We start from the raw sequence: 18,082 nt of genomic DNA, 5'->3' as shown, positions 1-18,082 counted from the left end.
GCCAAACTTACAACGGGTAAGCAAACATTGTTTTGTTTTGTCAGGTCTCACAGTCAGATTTGATTTTGGCAGAACCAAAAGCACTTAGTATCAGGGTCATTTTCTTGTCTGTTACCTAAATCATCAAACCTGCAGGATTTGTCTGCTCATCCTAATGCTCAATGAGATGGGACAATGCATGCTTCTTTGAGTGCTTTGAACTGAACAGTAGATTCATGATAATTGCCAGAGAAAGGATAACAGGAGATGGGATAATGGAAGAACTGAGTGACAATTCCTTTCTACAGTATCTATTAATGATCTCATTCTGCAGGTGGTGTTGGTGAGCCAGGTCCTCCAGGGCCGCCTGGTCCTCCAGGTTCTCCTGGCCTTAAAGGTAAATATGAAGATGAACAGAGAGCCTGGCAGGAGTGAAGAGCACTCCAGCCTTCCTGTTTCACTTGTGTTGCACTGCAGTAATAAGAAAAGTGAACTAATGGTCCTCATTGTAGATAAAATGTAGTTTAGTAGGTACACATAACCTTTAGAGCAATAAGTTCTTAAAGAATTTTAGTAAGAGTGGGGATTGACAGGAAGGTTTCTCAGAGCTCCAATCTTTAAGATTGTTTTTTCACTGCTTTCAGAAGTAATAACATTAACTCCACATTCCTATCAGTCTTCTAACAGAGTTACAGCTCTACAATCCATGTAACTGTGCCAAAAAATGCCATATTAAAAATGGGTGACACCTGAAGCAGAGATCCCAGCATCAAGTAAAAGTGAAAGTCTTGAGTCTCTTTATCTTACTTCAGGGAAAACTGTTTTTTCTATGGCACAAGAACTAAATTGTGTGGATTTGTTGCCCTAGTTCTGAGGATGCCAGTGATGCAAATTCTTCTGGTGGCTGGGGGAATTCTGATCTGCTAAACACCTTTTGGGTTGTGGAGGCTTCTAGGCAAACTGAAAGAGATTTGTTGATTTTCTAATTGGGGTGTTACTGAAAGAAAATCCATGTTCCTTATTCACAGGTCTGATGGGTTCTCCAGGCCCACAGGGTCTTCCAGGTGAGTGCTACATTCCTTTGCTATGGCATCTAGAGACTGAAAACGGGATGAGGTTCAACAAGGCCAAGTGCCGGGTCCTGCACTTTGGCTACAACAACCCCATGCAGTGCTACAGGGTGGGCACAGAGTGGTTGGAGAGCAGCCAGACAGAGAGGGACCTGGGAGTTTGGATTGACAGGAAGCTGAACGTGAGCCAGCAGTGTGCCCAGGTAGCCAAGAAGGCCAATGGCATCCTGGCCTGTATCAGGAACAGCGTGGCCAGCAGGTCCAAGGAAGTGATTCTGCCCCTGTACTCAGCCCTGGTGAGGCCACACCTCGAGTACTGTGTCCAGTTCTGGGCCCCTCAGTTTAGGAAGGAGATTGAGGTCCTGGAGCAGGTTGAAAGGAGGGCAACCAGGCTGGTGAAGGGACTCGAGCACAGATCCTATGAGGAGAGGCTGAGGAAGCTGGGGCTGTTCAGCCTGGAGAAGAGGAGGCTCAGGGGAGACCTCATCACTCTCTACAGCTACCTGAAAGGAGGTTGTAGCCAGGTTGGGGTTGGTCTCTTTTCCCAGGCAATTCTCAGCAAGACAAGAGGGCACAGTCTCAAGTTGTGCCAGGGGACGTTTAGGTTGGACATTAGAAAGAATTTCTTTACCAAGAGGGTGATCAAGCATTGGAATGGGCTGCCCCGGGAAGTAGTGGATTCTCCATCCCTGGAGATATTTAAAAAGAGACTGGATGTGGCACTCAGTGCCATGGTCTGGTAACTGCAGCGGTAGTGGATCAAGGGTTGGACTTGATGATCTCAGAGGTCCCTTCCAACCCAGACAATTCTATGATTCTATGAAAAAAAAAAAAAAAAAAAAAAGAGAGAGAGAGAACTTCTCATTGTTTTTTTTCTTCAGTGACACATAACAGTGAGTGGGATGGACTAAACCCCCCATCTCATTTTTCTGCAGGTCCTCCTGGCCTACAAGGTTTTAGAGGAGAAGCAGGTCTCCCAGGTGCTAAAGGTAAGATTCTCTCAGCAGCAGTAGCTGATGTGCTTTCTGGCACTGCTCTGAGTAGCAGACTTGGTCTGAGCATGTAGCATTTTGGTGCTAGGGGCAAAGAAAAGCACAGGATGAAGGAAAGGGGAGGATGGCAATCACTGGGCACAGTGATTGCAAGCAAATATTAAGAAATATTAGATGCACAAAGATAATAGAGCAATCTATCTGAGGAAATATGGATGGATAGATGGAGCTGTGTTGAAGGAAAGGAATTTCCAGTTTGGGATTGTCTGATATCAGAGTACCTGTCTTTCCACCACTTTTTCTTAATAAGTAAAATTCCTTTCCTTTCTGACTTGTCACTACTATTCTTCAATCATCCATATATCTTTCAGGTGAGAAAGGAGCCACGGGACCCCCTGGACCTAAAGGTATGTTGATCAATTAAATGTCTTTTGTGGACATATTCTTTAGATTCCTTTAGGAATGTGCACTGTCCGTGGGTATTAACCCTATTCTTCTTTGGCTTTTTCCTCTGTGCTCTTGTCAGTAAGCAGATTTTATTTTATCTGATGGAAACATTTTACAATGAAAAAGTCTCACAGAATCTTTTCCTTTTTTGTACCACAGGTGATCACGGTGAGAAGGGTTCTCGTGGAATTACAGGTCAGTAGATTGTTTTCCTGAAATAAAAATCTATTTAATATACATTTGCATTATTTGAGTTTTCAAATAACAGTATAGCCCAACAAATCCTAATTAACTTTCTGGAGAAGTATAATGATGTTATTGGTTATAAGAGTTTTAATTTTTGTACCCAAGTTTTAAACAAGTAGATCTCATTCTTGATTCTAGCCATCTTGGTAGCAATCTTTGGGTTTAGCTTTAGCGAAATTCTCCCTCATATGCCCTGTATTCACTTCACGTGAGCTTTTCTGATGCTTGCTTTTTCTAATGTGATCAAATATAATGAAGACTCAACATCCTGCAATGCTGTTTTTCAATTGCAAAGCAACAAATACTGGTGACAATTATAAAATGTATCTTCATCAAGATTTGTTTGATTAATTTTCATACCGTTTCATTACAGGTGAACAAGGCTCAAGAGGGATGCCTGGTCCTCCAGGAGAGCCAGGGGCTAAAGGACCTGCAGGTGGGTAACAGAAAATATCTGTGATTATATGAGCAAAGACAAGGAAAAAACATGGAAGTTTTTGTGATACTGTTTGTGATCCCAGGTCTTTTCTTTAGACAAGCTAATCTACATGTGCTCAGACAGGATATCCTATGGTTATGTTCCAAATTAACTTTTTCTGGATCTTCAGTAACTGTAGGCAAGGTTTCTTTCAGATGTAATATGATGAACAGCCACACTCTTGTGTTTAGGTCTGTGCTGTTCATTAGGACAGGGCAAGTGTGGTACTATTTCAGCAGTCCTTAACAGTCCTTTTTCTTTGGACAGGACAAGCTGGCCGTGATGGACAGCCTGGTGAAAAAGGTAAGGGATTTCTTTGAGGTAGAAGTGCAGATACTCCTTGATTTGGCAGGAGATTGATTTGTAAAAGAAGTGGGAGAAGATGGCAGCAGATTCACATTCTGGGATCTTGCTGTCTCACAAGAACTTGAGAGTCAACCATGTAAGGATGGAATTGAGACATGAAATGTAGCTGCCTGTAAACGTCTGGCAGATTTGTTCTCACTATAGAACTCCTCTGTAATTGATATTGACCTCCCAGACATTAAGGCTGAAAATGGACAGTTGGTTAAGAGGATACGGTAGGTAGAAAGTGCTGCAGGACAACTGGTGTCCAAGGTTGAATGGATTGGTAGATTGTAAGTCAGTGATTTCTGGCTTGTTAATGGTGATTATATCCCTAGGTGAACCAGGTCTTATGGGAATGCCAGGAGCCCGAGGCCCTCCAGGACCCTCTGGAGATGCAGGACAGCCAGGTAAAAGCATACAGAGAACAAAAATACTTTTTGCTCAGTAAGGAACACAGACATCTTTGTCAACAATTTCCAGTTTTAATTTGAAGTTAAGGCTGGCAGAAAATATCTGTACTATAAGGTGATGATGAAAGGAGAACACACAAGGAATCTAAACCCTTTGTGATCTCAGGCTTGCAGGCACTGCAGACAAGAGTATCAGCTGCTACGAGCCAACATTCAGTTTACTTGCTAGGCCACTTTACACCACTTGTGCGCCATCTGCTGTAATTTTAAGTAAATGTAATCTTTTTCTGCCTGTCTGTCCATTCCCCAGCTGAAATTTGTTTGGACATTTTACAATTTTTGTCTTTTTCTTCCAGGTCTCACAGGACCCCAAGGACCACCAGGTAGGTTTTTCTACTCTGTTTCACTTTGTCAATGACACACTTTGATGTGGACTCAAAAAACCCTTGTGATTTCCCCTCTATTCTGCTTTCAGTTTCCAAAGTGATATCCCAGGGTTTCTGTATCTCACTTGGCTCTTGAGACAAGTTTTGTGGTTGGCGTGTAATTTTAAGGAAGTCAGGGCCTTGCCTCCAACACATAGTTTGCAACAAATAGTGTGTTTCAGTTCTCTGTGCATCACTGAAACATCCTTCTAATCAGCAGCAACAGAGGTAGAGGAGGTAGCAATAGAGGTGGAAAAAAAGGACATGATGTCTGCAAAAAGAGATGGGTTGGGGGCAAAAGTTACCAGGGAGCCTCTGGACAGGGAGCAATACCTGGAAGAATCTAGGTAAATCTAGGGAGAAGCTACAGGTAAATCTAGGGAGCAATGCCATTATCCAGGGATCAGTGAAAGAAGGGCCTTTCCTTTCCTATTTCCAGCTGAAAGCAAGGGTGTGGAGTTCCTTCTTTAAACCCACAAGTGAAACTCAGCTGGGGTACCTGGAAAAAAATAGAAGAAACAATATTTGCACTAACCATTTAAAAATTTTCCTCTACCTAATATCAGGACTTCCAGGCGACCCAGGCCGACCAGGGGCTAAAGGTGAGTTTTGTTTCTTCCTTAGTACTCATTTTCTCTCCAAGCACTTCATTTTAGGGAAGATTATCTGCTCTGCTGAATCAACAGTGGCATCTGGTGGCTTTTGGAAGGGAAGGTTTGGGAAAAAGACAACAAGGCATAAACGTCACAAGCAAGGCAGTCACATCTGCTGAGGCAGTCAGCATAACAGAGAAAACCTTAGCAAACCTGTTTGTGCCCTGAGCATATGAATAATGATACATGGTGAGGACAGTGGAAGCTGCATGTCTGCCTTGGATAAATGAAGGTCTATTCTGGCAGATGTAGTGCTTGGAAAGATGAGCACAGGATATCTCTGGATTAGCTGAGCTCTGCTTCCCCTGTAACCTTCAAGTGCTACGACTTCTCAGACAAGAGATCAAGGGGAAAGAGAAAAGAAATCACATGTTTAGTAAGACAACATAATCGAGCTAGTGGCAAATCTTCCCCAGAAATGTTCATCTTTTGTCTCTTTATTTTCATAGGCGAACCTGGATCTCCAGGAAAAGTCGTAAGTGCTGGTATGTAGTGCTGTGAGTTTTCTAAAACTTCTTGTTTTGGAGGATTTTCTCTGGTTTTTATGTCTTCTGAATTCATCTTGACTGTGTCTCAGACCTGCACTGGGACTCCCTGTGTTGGGAGATCCCATATGCTACAGAAATGTGTTTCCTTAAGGGCAGATTTGCAGCACACTCATTGGATATGTGCACACATGTGTATGTGTTCAAATGTATGTGTTTGTGTTTCAGAGGGTTTGTCCACTGTTGCTCTACCAGGCCCACCAGGTCCCCCAGGCCCAGTTGGCCCCACTGGACCCCCAGGTGTTCCAGGTGAGGAAGCTGCTCCTCTACTGTGTTTCTTTTTGCAGGCAGCTATCATTGTTGTGCATCCAGTTCTTACCTCAATGTGTGATGTTCATCGTTGCTGCCAGACTGCCTTGTCTGGGAGGCAAGATTGCTCAGGCAGTCAAGATACTCATGGTCTTCCCTGCAGAAAGATACCAAGCTCTCAGGCTAAGTTAAGGAGGCAGCAACCTCAAGGGAGAAATAGGATATGATCACAGAGGAGCAGAACAGGAGGGAGGGCTGAGAAGATGAAGAAACTGGGAACAATGTTGTGCTTTGATCTGATGAATACAACGTAGTGATAGGTCAGATCCAGCAAGTAGAATTAAGCTCTTTTGCCTCTCAGGAAAGCAGGCTTGTGTTGAATCCCTCTCCTGGCACTGTTATTGAAATCAGGAATTGCTTGTTTCCCAGTCTTAGCTTTGAACTCCAGACAGCAAAAATATGCAAATCTTTTGCACAGACACACACATGCACATGGACTCTGGCTGTGCATGAGCTTGGTCCTCAGACTTCTCTGTCCCAGGTCAGATACTGCTGTCCAGCACACTGATGTCAGGCAGCAGAATTCCTAAGCCCTGGGTCTCATGGCACTTCTTTGCCTCTCCCAGCTGTATAGATGGAGCTAATCCTGGAGCTGGGTTAGTAGAACTAGCCTCCATTTGCTGCATGGAATGCAAGAGGAGGATCAGACCTATTGCATTTCTGTTGTGGTCAGTGGCATTCTGATTGTTTCTCTGGTCTAAGAGGCACCAAGCACTTTAATTGACATGTTCTGGAAAATAAGCCTCTTCTCTGGATCTTCAAGTAATACATGGGACATTGATGAATTCATATCCCATAGCAATTCCATTTACTTGTGCAGACAAATAAGTTATTTGATAGTCTCAATTCTTATAAAAGATCTATTGTTTCTTCCTGCTACTGTAAAATACATCCAGAAAAATCTAATGCAGTCTGTGGTTTTTTTTTCCTTTGAAACCAGGTCCAGTTGGACCAGCTGGTCTCCCTGGACAGCAAGGTACCATACTCTTTTCATCAGCTTTGATTCTGCTTCTTGAAAGAACTGAATTCATTAGTTTTCCTTCGTTTCTAATTCTCTCAGCCCCTGGCACTATCACTCTCCCTTTTGTTTGCAGATTTCCTCATTTCAGTTCATTTTGTGGAATTATTTGATTTAACTAATCTTGTAAAGAATTTCTATTCTTTTTTTCTTTTCCAGGGGAAGAAGGGGGGTGGTAAGAGCTGGTGTGATTTAGATGCTGAAAATATCTTTTTTGTTGTTATTTTTTCTGGAAACTGGTATTTCTGAGGCACTTCTTGAGTGCAGTTGCCTTTCTGTGGTAGGGTATATAACCCAGCTGGATACCCTCTGCCATTTTGAAAAATGGGAGCACAAACTAGAGCCACATTGGTAATAATGCCACGATAATACCACTACCAATTGGACAGTTATCTGTTTGGAAGGACCTGGGCAGAGCTGACTCCTAAAAACCTTTCTTAGCCCATTTTCTATGATCTTGTTAGGACAAATAGCTTAGTAATTTCCACATTTGAGGACAATGTGCCCCAGAGACAGGGACTGAGTTCATACTCCCAGTTCACAAAAGTAAAGTCTGAACCTCTCATCAAAGAGGTGATGCATGGGTACAAAATGTCACCATTTCTCCATTAAATAATTAACTGCCTATTTTTTTTTTCCTGGAAAAGGTCCAAGGGGGGAAAAGGGATCCCCAGGTGAAGCTGTGATAGAGACTGTCAGAACAGAAGTCTCATCATTAGCATCTCAAAGTAAGTGGGCCTGCCTTTCCAGTCCTTTGCTTGGAGAAGTGCCAGAGACCTCAAGGGCTGCATACAGCTAACAGGAGATGCCTCCTGCTTCTTTCCCCTAAGCATGACACAGGACAAGTGTGTGTATGTATATTTTTGGTGGTGGAACAGCAATACCAGATACTTCTGTTTTCCTTCTCATCTGTACATCCCAAAGTACATTGAACATGAAGGAGATGACACCCAGGCCCATGGCACAAAGAGAAAAGTAAAGGTGTAGTGGCTGCTGGACAGTCCCCTGCAGCAGAGGAGGTCACAGAGCTCTGAGGTTTCAGCCTGGCCTTTTAGCCACTGTGTTCACCCAGGGAAGTTCCCTGTGTAACATGAACACAAAGCTCTCCATAAGGGGAGAACCGGTTTGAAAAGTCACATTAACCTAAGCAACAGAAATTAAAATCTCTCTGTGAACTGGAGGACAAATTCACAGGGGAGCAAATGCTATTTTAAGGTGAAAATATGTGGAGCAGAACAGAATGGTTTAGCAACACCCTGAGAAAAGTGTCTACAGGTGCTGTGCACTACTGGATGTGTGTTGCACATGCAGCCAGTTTTTCTAGTGTCAAGGACCTCTGCAAGGCAAGAGGGACATCAGAGGAGACCATAAAATCATAAATGGTTCTTCCCGGTTCACCATTTGAAATGGGGCCATGTAGATCCAGACCATGCTTAAGTACAGTCCCATTCCCAATTCAGACATCTAGGATCTCAGCATCAATGAACTTTAAGTTTGTGCCTCAGCTTGGAGGAGAAGATACATCTCCAGTCAAGATAACACAGTGCAGCCACTTGTTACTCTTCCCCAAATTTACCCCTTGTTGAAAGAATGTTTCTTCTGCTTGAAAGTTCTTTCCCACCTTCTCTAGCCTTTGAGTTCTTCACTCTTTCCCTCAGCAACCATTACTCTTCAGAGAGGTCTTGCCTGTAACATGCTGCCAGCCTATTCAGCACTGTGTTTTGCTTCATGTCCTAATCTGCACCTGCACTTCTGTTCTCTCTGCTTCAGCTTTGTCTGAAATCACCCAGGTCCTGTCTTACTCCAACTTTGACTGTCAAGTTTCTAACAGGAAGGTAATGATAGTGTTTCCATAGCATCAGTATCTCCATAGCAACAATTTTCCCTTTTTTGTGTGTGTTTCATTTGCACAGTGCTGGCAGATTTACAAGGGCGAGCAGGACCACCAGGTCCCCCTGGACCACCAGGTATGTAATACAGCAGAGCTCAGTACACAATATAGCAGAGCTCAGTACATAAGCAGGCATGTTTCTGGGCTGTGCAGTTTGCTGAGTAAATATTCTGTACCCTTGTTTCTCTCTTCATCAGGTGAATCTGTGCAAGGACCCCCTGGACCTCGTGGTCCTCCAGGTAAGAGCTTGTTTATCTAAACAAATGTGAAAAGTGGGATGATTTTTTTTTCCAGAGCCTCCATCCTGTGTGTTGTGGTAACCCCGATGCAATCTTAGACCTGGTAGAAGTTAGTAGGGCTGACATTACTGGAAGCAAAGTTCCCATAGTGGGTTTCCTACTAAACACAATTTTACTGCAAAATAGTTTCACAGTAGCAAGACACTGCCCAAGAGAGGAGATGTGCTTTGGCAGAGCTTGGCTAGCCAAAGTAGTAATTCATAAAAGCCATACTTTTTCAGAAGTATGAACTCAACATTATCAAGTCTCCAAAGGAAGTTCCTGCAATCAATTCTGTCTTTACTTCTTATTGGTCCATTCTTACCTTCCAGCTGAGAACAAATGGAGCAGTTCTTATCCTGATGAACATATCCCCACTCCATTTCATATAGCGCAGATTTCCTTCTCACAAACAGAATAGGGGAGGTGCAGGAGGACCCCATTCCCAACTCTGCTCAGTAGAAAAGGGGAACAGGTCAGGTGTGTGATGAAATGAACCTCCCCTCTCAATGTAGTGAAGGCCAGCTGGGATAGGCTCCCTGAATCACAAGGCAAGGAGTTTCTGTGTCCTATGTCCGCTGTAATGGCAAATGATAATGAAAAATAACAGGGATAGAGATGTGTGGAGAACACAATGATAGTAGACTACACATGAAATATTTAAGCTATGTCTATGGCTGGAGATGTAGCAGCTCTGACATGCATTTACCTTAACACTGCTGAGGCTTGTCCTTCCTGAAGCTTGTTTGTGTCCCTGTTGCCTAGGGGAAGGATTACCAGGACCTCCAGGCCCACCAGGGAGACCAGGATCTTCCATGTCCACCTCAGGTGGGTTCCTACCACCCATTCCTTTGCCTGGGCCCTGGGAATATCTTGTCTCTTGGGATTCCAGGGAGCACATCTTTACTGGGACCAGGTGGAGCCAGAGGAAACTTTGTTGTATTGTTCGAAGTCACAAAGAAGTCTTTTTGCTTTAATTTCAGAAACACTCTTCACAGGCCCACCAGGTCCACCAGGCCCACCTGGCCCAAAAGGAGCCCAAGGTGAGTGTATCCTGCTGCCTCACTGAGATACTTGGTGGATCTCACCACCTCAAACTGAAAATAAGGAAGGAAGGGCTTGGAAGCCAAAAGTGTCCTGTGTTTCTGCAGGTGTAAGAAACTAGCACAGTGGTCACTAAACAGGACTTCTGTTTGCTGCTGTAAAACAAGTCTTTTTTGGAGATATTTATTAGCCTCCAATACTGGAGTCAAGGCAATCAGTGTATTCATAGCACAACTTTGCAAGCCTTATAGATTCAGGGAGACTCAGAGCTTCGGATTTGCCATTAAAGGAGAACAGTCTTTTTGCAAAATGCAGTGTGGAGTTGGCTAAGTCAGTGGAAGGAGATGCCCCTATGAAGTGTAGTTCAGTTCTCAGCTGGCAGGAAAAGATGGGACCCCCTCCCCTCACCCATTTCTGCCCTGCAGATTGAAGGCCATGATCATATTCTGCAGGATGTTGCAGAGCACAACAAAGCGAATGCTAATGCTGTTCCTCTGCTTCCCTATTCACAGGTGAACGAGGTCCACGAGGATTCACAGGTAAGGAGACTTGTAGGAGATCCCAGAGGGATGCAGCATAGCTTGCCTGTGTATAGGACTTATCCTCCATTTCTGTGTCCCATGCAGGAGAACCGGGTGAGCCTGGCCTTCCAGCATTCTCCTCCCATGGTCAGTGCCCCCTTTCCTTCTTTGAATTCATTGTCCCTAGGCTGAAACTAGGGTACAAATTCTTACTCTAGTTATTCCAGCTTAGTCTTATTACTATGAACTTCTGACCCTCTTTCTGCAATTGACAGGTGACCGAATCACCATGCAGGGACCTCCAGGCCCACCAGGCCCACCTGGACCCAAAGGTGAAGTTAAAAATCTTCTTTCTTTATTTTCTGGTAGCTTCACAAAGACAAGATTGGTTGAAGCTAAAGGATGGAGCAACCTGATCCCTTAAGAACTACAGCTGTGCCCACCCCTGCCTTTTCAGGCAGAGCAGGACTATGGCAGTAGAATTGCTCTGAGCACAAGGCACCTAGGCATAGCACAAAAGGCTCAGGAAAGCTGCTGTGTCCCCCTTTCTGCTCCTCCCCCACAAGCTGCTTCTTGAAGATAGTCATTAGAAGGGCTGGGTATTTTCTTCTCTGACAACATGTAGCTCATCTGTTTAGTGTGACCAAGTATGCACCATGCAGTGACACCTTTTATAATTTCCTGCCTCCCTCACTCTGGTTCCCAGGTGATGCAGGTGTCCCAGGCATCCCAGGAGCATCTCGAGGTAAGAGGCCAGACCATCATTTCTCTGATACTATCAATAAAAGCTGACATCCTGGTGGAGACTTTCAAAATGCTTCTTCGGGTTTTACAAGTGTGGGTGCCCACCTTGTGCTGATGGGATTTGTGTTCAAAATCTCTTTTTTCACAGTCTGCCTTGAATCAGACAATTTAAGAGTTGCAAGTCTTCTGATCTCATCTTACTGCCATCCTTTGAACCAGAGTTTGTCCTTATGGCACAATAAAGAGAGGAATTGCAGGTTAACCATGTTCCACAAAGCATTAGGGAAGCTGCATTAAACTCACCTGTGAAAACACTTCTGATCAGAACAGAAGTGCCCTTTGTTCTGTTTTTGCCAACCCTCAGGTGAATTAAGCTGCACTGAACTCTGAGAAAGAGCATCTCTGTATGAAGGATGTTAATGTAGTTTCACAAAAAGCGCATATGGGTTAAGTGTCCCTCCATGTGAACAATCCCTATGCTTCTCCACATTGTATCCTAGAAACTGCCCTCAGGGTGCTGGGCAGACCAACATCTTAAAAAGCACGAGGTGTCACTCAACACCTTGGTGACAGAAATCACAGAGGGCCTTCCTGTGTCTTGTGGTAGAGACCAGTGAGAAGGTTCTTGAGCTGGTGCTGCTTGGGCCAGCTGGGATGGGGAGCAGCAGAGCAGGGGGTTTAGCCTAAGGAGCTTTATGGATCTCTATCTGTATTTCTGCACAGCATTGCACTCCAGTGCACTGACCAGGTCTGTGTGTGGGAAGGGCTCAATGCAAGCACACTTCAGCATCACTTAGTCTAATGCAACCAGGCCAAAAAAATTTCTTCTCCTCACAATTCTTTCTCTAGATGGATCCAGACAAATTCAAGGACCCCCAGGACCTCCTGGGCCACCCGGTCCTCCTGGCCCAGGTGGAAGTTCATCTCAAGAGATTCAGCAGCATATCAATGACTATCTGAAAAGTGAGTATAGTGACATTTTGCCATGGTTTAGCAGGTGCATGCCTATCTCTTTTGCTCCCTGAGCCCCTTGTCACTCTCCCTTTAAACACAGCAGCCCTACTGCTCTGTCCTTGTTTTTGCTGAATACTAAGAAGTGCTGTTGCCTCTGCAGCCTCTTTCACCAGTCAGCATTTCGCCAGGGGGAGAGTGGCCAATAATTGTGCATATGGCCACTGTCTTCCCTCTGTTGATGTGGGGATATCTTGGGCTTCCTACCTAGGTGACAATGTAAGGCATTATTTGACTGGTGCCCAAGGCCCACCAGGCCCTCCAGGCCCACCTGGAATCATCACCACTACAGATGGGATAAACTTGGATTATGCAGAGCTGGCTACTCGTGTTATGAGCTACATGACAAGTAAGCAAAATGTTGGTAAGCTCTGTACTGAATGATACTCTCAGCTGAACTTGTGTGACACACAGGAGGTGAGAACCAGAAGACAAACAACAGTATTTAAACAGTAACACCAATAACGCAGTTATTCACCTTCTGCAGTCTTGGTGCAGGACTCCACATAGCTGAGGTGTGTCTGCACACCCCAGCTGCAGCACCCCAGCAATTCTGTGCCCTGTCCCTTTTTGATGGCTAGATTAACTAACAGTTGCCACTGCTTAAAAAGTCTCACATTAAATATAGCATCCCCAAGACAAAAGTGTATGCAGTTGGCATTTGTGGTCTCAGGGGTTGTCTTGTATGCTTGGGGCCTTCCTGAAGTAGATGAAATTCCCAGAGCTTTCGGAAGCCGTCTGGAATCTCAGAAGAACACAGACCACACTGCTGTGGAGACAACCGGGCTGTGTGTTACAGCAACTAATACATAGCTGGGAGCAAGGGAAGCCCATTCCACTAGTTGAACCAGATTAATTCAACTTTCCTTTGTCCCTGCTTGACCCCTCTTCACCTTCTGTCTCCTCTTAATCCTTCCTGACATAAAACCTTTTCATTCCCATAGGCTCTTCAGATCACTATGAGTCATTTGCCAGTTCAGTATCAACTACATCTGTTTTGTACCGAGAACTTCTGGACATGCTGCAGAGTAAGTGACCTTGAAGGGAAACATCATGGATGGGGGTGAGACATCCCAACAGCCTGGGATGACCCTCCAGCCAGAGTCACCAACAGCTGTTTCAGAAGGCAAAGGCCTGCCATTGGTGCTGCTGAGTGACTTGCAATGTCTCCTTCCAAGTAATGTGGAGACAGACTTGTGTGTCTTCTACTGGAGAGGTTGCATGCTTCTGGACTTTCTTACTTGTTTGCTTTTCGTACCCAATGTAGTAACTCTTTGGTTTTCCACTCTCTTGCCTCTCTTTCCCTCATTGTGTCTCTAGATGGGATCTGCCTGTGTCTCTCTCAGGAGTTCCCCACCCTTTCCCCGAGTCTCCCACTAAACCTTCCTGCCCACTCCTTCTGTGTGATCCAATGAGGACTCAATCATAATTCATGTTGCAAACAAATAGCTGCTGAAATGCTCTTTTCCCATTACCCAAGAAGTTGTCCACGGTGTTCTGAAGAACCAAAGCATAAGAGCATCCCTTTAGCAATCCAAATTCTCGTTCTTCTCAAACCCTGGGTTGTAGAAGGTTCTTATCCCTGTCACAAATGTTTCTGACACCATACACAGGACAGAACACACTATGAAAAGGAAAGTAGTTTTGCATCTGCAGGTTTTGATGGCCTCTGTGTGGTGGGAGCTCAGCTCACAGCCTAGGAATCCTTCACACCTGGTATCTTTGCTGCAGCTGGACAGTTTTAAGATACATTTTTCTTTTCCAGGAGAAGAAATTCGTCAGTATCTAATTGGACCTCAGGGCCCACCAGGACCTCCTGGACCAGGGGTAGATGGCATGTCTCTGTCACTGGATTATGATGAGCTGACCAGACGGTTTATCAGCTACTTGACAAGTAATAGTTTTTATTAGTGTGCATTTCCCTTTGTTCCTTTGGAAGCTGAGCAGAAAGCTCATGCTGTCAGTGAAAACTCTTCTGGTGTTGACCGTGTTAATCCCTGTGTATCGAAGACCTCCTCACAGGGATGGTCAGAGACTTGGAACAGAAGAAAAATATGCTGTAGCTAACATACTATCTACAGACTCTACCAATAGTTCTTTCTTTGCTAAAAACTGAGCTTAGGAACATCATTTCACCTTAGCCATCTATAATTCCCATCAACATCTTCAACTACTTTTGTAATCCTTTTCACACTGGCTTTGTGGCCAGAATATATCTGTCTCTCTGTGGAAGAGTTGATTTATGACCACATTGAGTCAAGGCAGCCCAAACAAAGTCTCTTAGAAATCTAGAGTTAGTTGAAACAAATTCCACTTCTCTGCTTAATTTTCCTGTCTGTAAAGGGGTGATATGACACCTAAGAACTGTCAGACAGAGAGGATTCTGGAACATCCCCAACACCAGTTCCAAAATGCCTCATCTTGGTAGCTGCAACAATCTGCTTAAAAGCAAGGCCCAATCTGTGCTAACTCTCTCTGAACTGCCTTTGGAGACCAGATCTCACTACTGGGCTGCTCCAAATGGTGAGAATTGCCTCTTTGGTTCTGGAAGCAGGAAACTGCTGTTTAACAGCAGCACCCCAACAGCTCAAGCAGGGCAGCTGCATTTTGTCAGCAAGGACATTTCAGTAAGGCAAATCACAAAGATGCAGAGTTTTGTACCAGAGATGATTGATTATGGATAGGCAGATACAGAGAGCAGCACATGCATTAGGCAGTGGGTCACAGCTAAGCCACATGTCCTGGGGTTCTCCCCTGCCCTGTGTCAGGGGTTCATGAGATGTGCAGAGCTTTTGCCAATAACAGAGTCCTGCTGCCTACCTGTCTGCAAGTGCCCCTGTGTGCAAGTGTCCCAGTCTTGGGATTAATGTTAAGTTTTAACTCCAGCCCAGAAGAAGGCTTGAGCCCTTTTTCTCTGCACACTCCACCCTGCAGGAGTCCCTCCTGCACTGCCTGTGAGCAAGCCCTGCAGTGTGTCTGCTCACTGTGACAGTTTGCTTTGATCATCTGCTGCTCTTCAATCCATTTCATTTTGCAGGTTCTGGTATGAGCATTGGGCTTCCTGGGCCACCTGGGCCTCCTGGGCCACCTGGTATATCATACAGTGACCTGACAGCGTACCTGAGAAGTAAGTCAGCTTCTCCACTTCTCTGCTATGGGTCCCTCAACCCCCCCAAAACCACTGTTTCAATACTTTAAAAAGTATATTTTAAAAACAGGGACTTCTGCCCTCTTCGGTATCTCTTGACTTCCCATGTGTATACATGTAGAGAAGGAAGATGCACCAGGAAGGCTGCACTAGAAAGTGCTGGGGGGAAAAAAGCACCTTATACTTGACTGTAGCTGGTGTTACCTGTATTTTCCTATATTGTCAGGGGAGGTTCATGAAGGTTGCAGTAGTTTAGGTGACTCCTCTTCTTTCCTTGTGTCTTTCAGACTCTGAATTTGGTGGCCTTGTTGGGCCCCCTGGTCCTGCAGGACCCCCAGGACCTCCAGGATCACCTGGCACCTCTCTGGAGGATGTCTCTGCCTACCTGCAAAGTAAAGCACTTGTGTTGTCTTTCTCACAACTGGAAGGGAGAATCTGTTTGTAGGTTCTAGGGGGGGACTGAGACTGAGATTTAACTTACTAGGGACTGTGACTGCCCACTAAGAACAAGGTCAATGAAAAAAAAACCCAAACAACTCTCTTCAAACATCAGCTGGAAAGGGGTGGAAGCTGGGGTCAGAGCTTTAAACTTGCAAGATCCCCAGACGTGATTTCCTTGGGCTCTCACTGTCAGAAAATAATTTTTCCTCTCTCTCAAGGTATAGGATACTCCTCGTTCTCTGGAGTCCAGGGTCCACCTGGCCCTCCTGGCCCTCCAGGACCACCAGGCTTCTCAGGAACTGGCCTCCTGTCCTATGCTGACATCACCAACAGTGACGAGTTCAGGAGTGAGCTGATCCAGTACCTGAAGAGTAAGGGGACACATCCATCCTCCATGCACATACCCTGAGCCCTCCTTCACCTTACAGAGGCCACTGTGAGGCAGTCCTGAAGGAGACTTCCTTGAACTGGGGCTGCAACAACACCTCACCTCTAAGGTCCTCTACACAGGACAACTCTGCAGTCCATAGGCTTCTCTCCTCTCAGTCTGGCTGCAAGGCAGAATTCCATGCAGTCTGGATGTCCCCAAAAGGGACAGGGTCTGGGCAGTCACAGTCAGCCTGTACTGAACAGTGAGTCCCTATCAAGGTCACCTGCAGAATTTTGCTGTGGGAAAACCGTTTTCTGTTGACAAGTCTGCTTCCAGAGCAATGGATGATGTAGGGGTTGGAAGGCAGCACTGAGCCAGATGCACAGCACCACTGCTGTGTTCTCATGCTGGCAAACTGTCCAGGGATCCTTTCACAGGATCACAGAATCAGCTGGGTTGGGAAGGACCACTGAGATCATCAAGTCCAGAAACAGGGTGATCCTTCACCTATGGGAGCCTGGGCACAGAACAGCTGTTTTGGCAGAGGTGCTGAACTTGGCCTGAGAGGAGTGTACCCTTCTGCAAAATAATTGGCAATGTTTCCAAGATTGGGCACTCCAAATTGTAGTAGAGATGGGAAGGAGGGAGGTCTCCTGCCACCTCTAGAGATCAAGGTTGCTAGAGGTGCCTGCTGCTGGAGGTTTTCTCTCATGCTTTGCAGGACAGAATTTAACACTCCAGTCTTCATTTAGGTGGTAACATGGGACTTCTGCCAGGCCTGGGGGCTCAGGTACCCCAGTGTCCCTGAAGATGTCCCTCTTGTATTTTGCAGGTGATGAAATTCGAAGCTATATCTCAGGGCCACCCGGTCCCCCTGGGCCACGGGGACCACCAGGACCCAAAGGAGACAGCAGCTTGGTGGCTGGGGCTGTGTCCTCATCTTACCGAGGGTTACGGACTTCCGAGGAGTTGCATGGAGGATCCCTTGGAGCTGAGGGATCCCACAGGGGATCTCTGGGCACAGGCAGCTCGTATGGCAGCTCCATGAGCAGTGTGGCCTCTTACAGTGCCTCAGTGGGAGGTGATGGCACTTACGATTCCTCCATGGGCAGTGATGGGACTTTTGATGGGTTGCTGACAGAGGGGGAATCACACAGGAGATCAAGTTCAAGTAGATCCTACAGCAACTCCTTCACTGGTTCCCTTGATTACAACGAGCTGGCACTCCGTGTGTCAGAGAGCCTACAGAGTGAGTAGAATGCCCTCTTGTCATGACCCTCCCTGTCCCAGTCCCCAGCTCCTAACCTCCAGGCATGGAGTGACTTCCCTCACCCTTCCTGCTGCCTACAGCTCTCTCTTATACCTTTTCTCAGTGATCAGTTTTCCCAGAGCTCCTTTCAAATGGTATCTTTTAATTCCTCAGGCCAAGGTATTCTCCAGGACCTGATGTCTTACACTGCACGGGGACCTGCAGGTCCCCCGGGTCCTCCTGGTCCCCCTGGCATCAGCAGGGTTTTTGCAGCCTATGGCAATGTCACCGAGGACCTCATGGACTTCTTTAGAAGTAAGTGACATATTAACTTGGTGTTTCTGGCTCAGGCATGTTACCTATCTCCAACTTCTTAGAAATGCCCTACCAGTGTGATTCATTGCTTCTCTAAGTTAACACAAGGCACTTTGCAAGTGATTTGTTCCACTCATTCATTCATCCTCT

General features: G+C 45.6%; 1 protein-coding gene across 1 annotated transcript in view; it reads left to right on the top strand.

Annotated features, from left to right (window-relative positions):
- Nucleotides 1–18,082, top strand: part of COL17A1 (collagen type XVII alpha 1 chain) — a 34,987-nt gene that overhangs the window by 16,287 nt on the left and 618 nt on the right. Inside the window, exons 23-53 of the mRNA XM_030453431.1 lie at nt 314–376; nt 1,008–1,043; nt 1,985–2,038; nt 2,413–2,448; nt 2,648–2,683; nt 3,108–3,170; nt 3,480–3,515; nt 3,896–3,967; nt 4,327–4,353; nt 4,962–4,997; nt 5,498–5,533; nt 5,762–5,842; nt 6,843–6,878; nt 7,568–7,648; nt 8,834–8,887; nt 9,009–9,050; nt 9,861–9,917; nt 10,073–10,132; nt 10,646–10,672; nt 10,760–10,801; nt 10,930–10,986; nt 11,361–11,399; nt 12,248–12,361; nt 12,621–12,758; nt 13,354–13,437; nt 14,175–14,303; nt 15,447–15,536; nt 15,845–15,949; nt 16,217–16,369; nt 17,201–17,617; nt 17,792–17,932. Of these exons, the coding sequence (XP_030309291.1) occupies nt 314–376; nt 1,008–1,043; nt 1,985–2,038; nt 2,413–2,448; nt 2,648–2,683; nt 3,108–3,170; nt 3,480–3,515; nt 3,896–3,967; nt 4,327–4,353; nt 4,962–4,997; nt 5,498–5,533; nt 5,762–5,842; nt 6,843–6,878; nt 7,568–7,648; nt 8,834–8,887; nt 9,009–9,050; nt 9,861–9,917; nt 10,073–10,132; nt 10,646–10,672; nt 10,760–10,801; nt 10,930–10,986; nt 11,361–11,399; nt 12,248–12,361; nt 12,621–12,758; nt 13,354–13,437; nt 14,175–14,303; nt 15,447–15,536; nt 15,845–15,949; nt 16,217–16,369; nt 17,201–17,617; nt 17,792–17,932 (2,442 nt within the window). The remainder of the gene's footprint in view (nt 1–313; nt 377–1,007; nt 1,044–1,984; nt 2,039–2,412; nt 2,449–2,647; nt 2,684–3,107; nt 3,171–3,479; nt 3,516–3,895; nt 3,968–4,326; nt 4,354–4,961; nt 4,998–5,497; nt 5,534–5,761; nt 5,843–6,842; nt 6,879–7,567; nt 7,649–8,833; nt 8,888–9,008; nt 9,051–9,860; nt 9,918–10,072; nt 10,133–10,645; nt 10,673–10,759; nt 10,802–10,929; nt 10,987–11,360; nt 11,400–12,247; nt 12,362–12,620; nt 12,759–13,353; nt 13,438–14,174; nt 14,304–15,446; nt 15,537–15,844; nt 15,950–16,216; nt 16,370–17,200; nt 17,618–17,791; nt 17,933–18,082) is intronic.

Source organism: Calypte anna, chromosome 6 (genome assembly GCF_003957555.1).
Source record: "Calypte anna isolate BGI_N300 chromosome 6, bCalAnn1_v1.p, whole genome shotgun sequence".
Lineage (NCBI taxonomy): Eukaryota > Metazoa > Chordata > Aves > Apodiformes > Trochilidae > Calypte > Calypte anna.
Note: the sequence above shows the minus strand (reverse complement) of the source record. Positions and strands in the feature narration are given on the sequence as shown.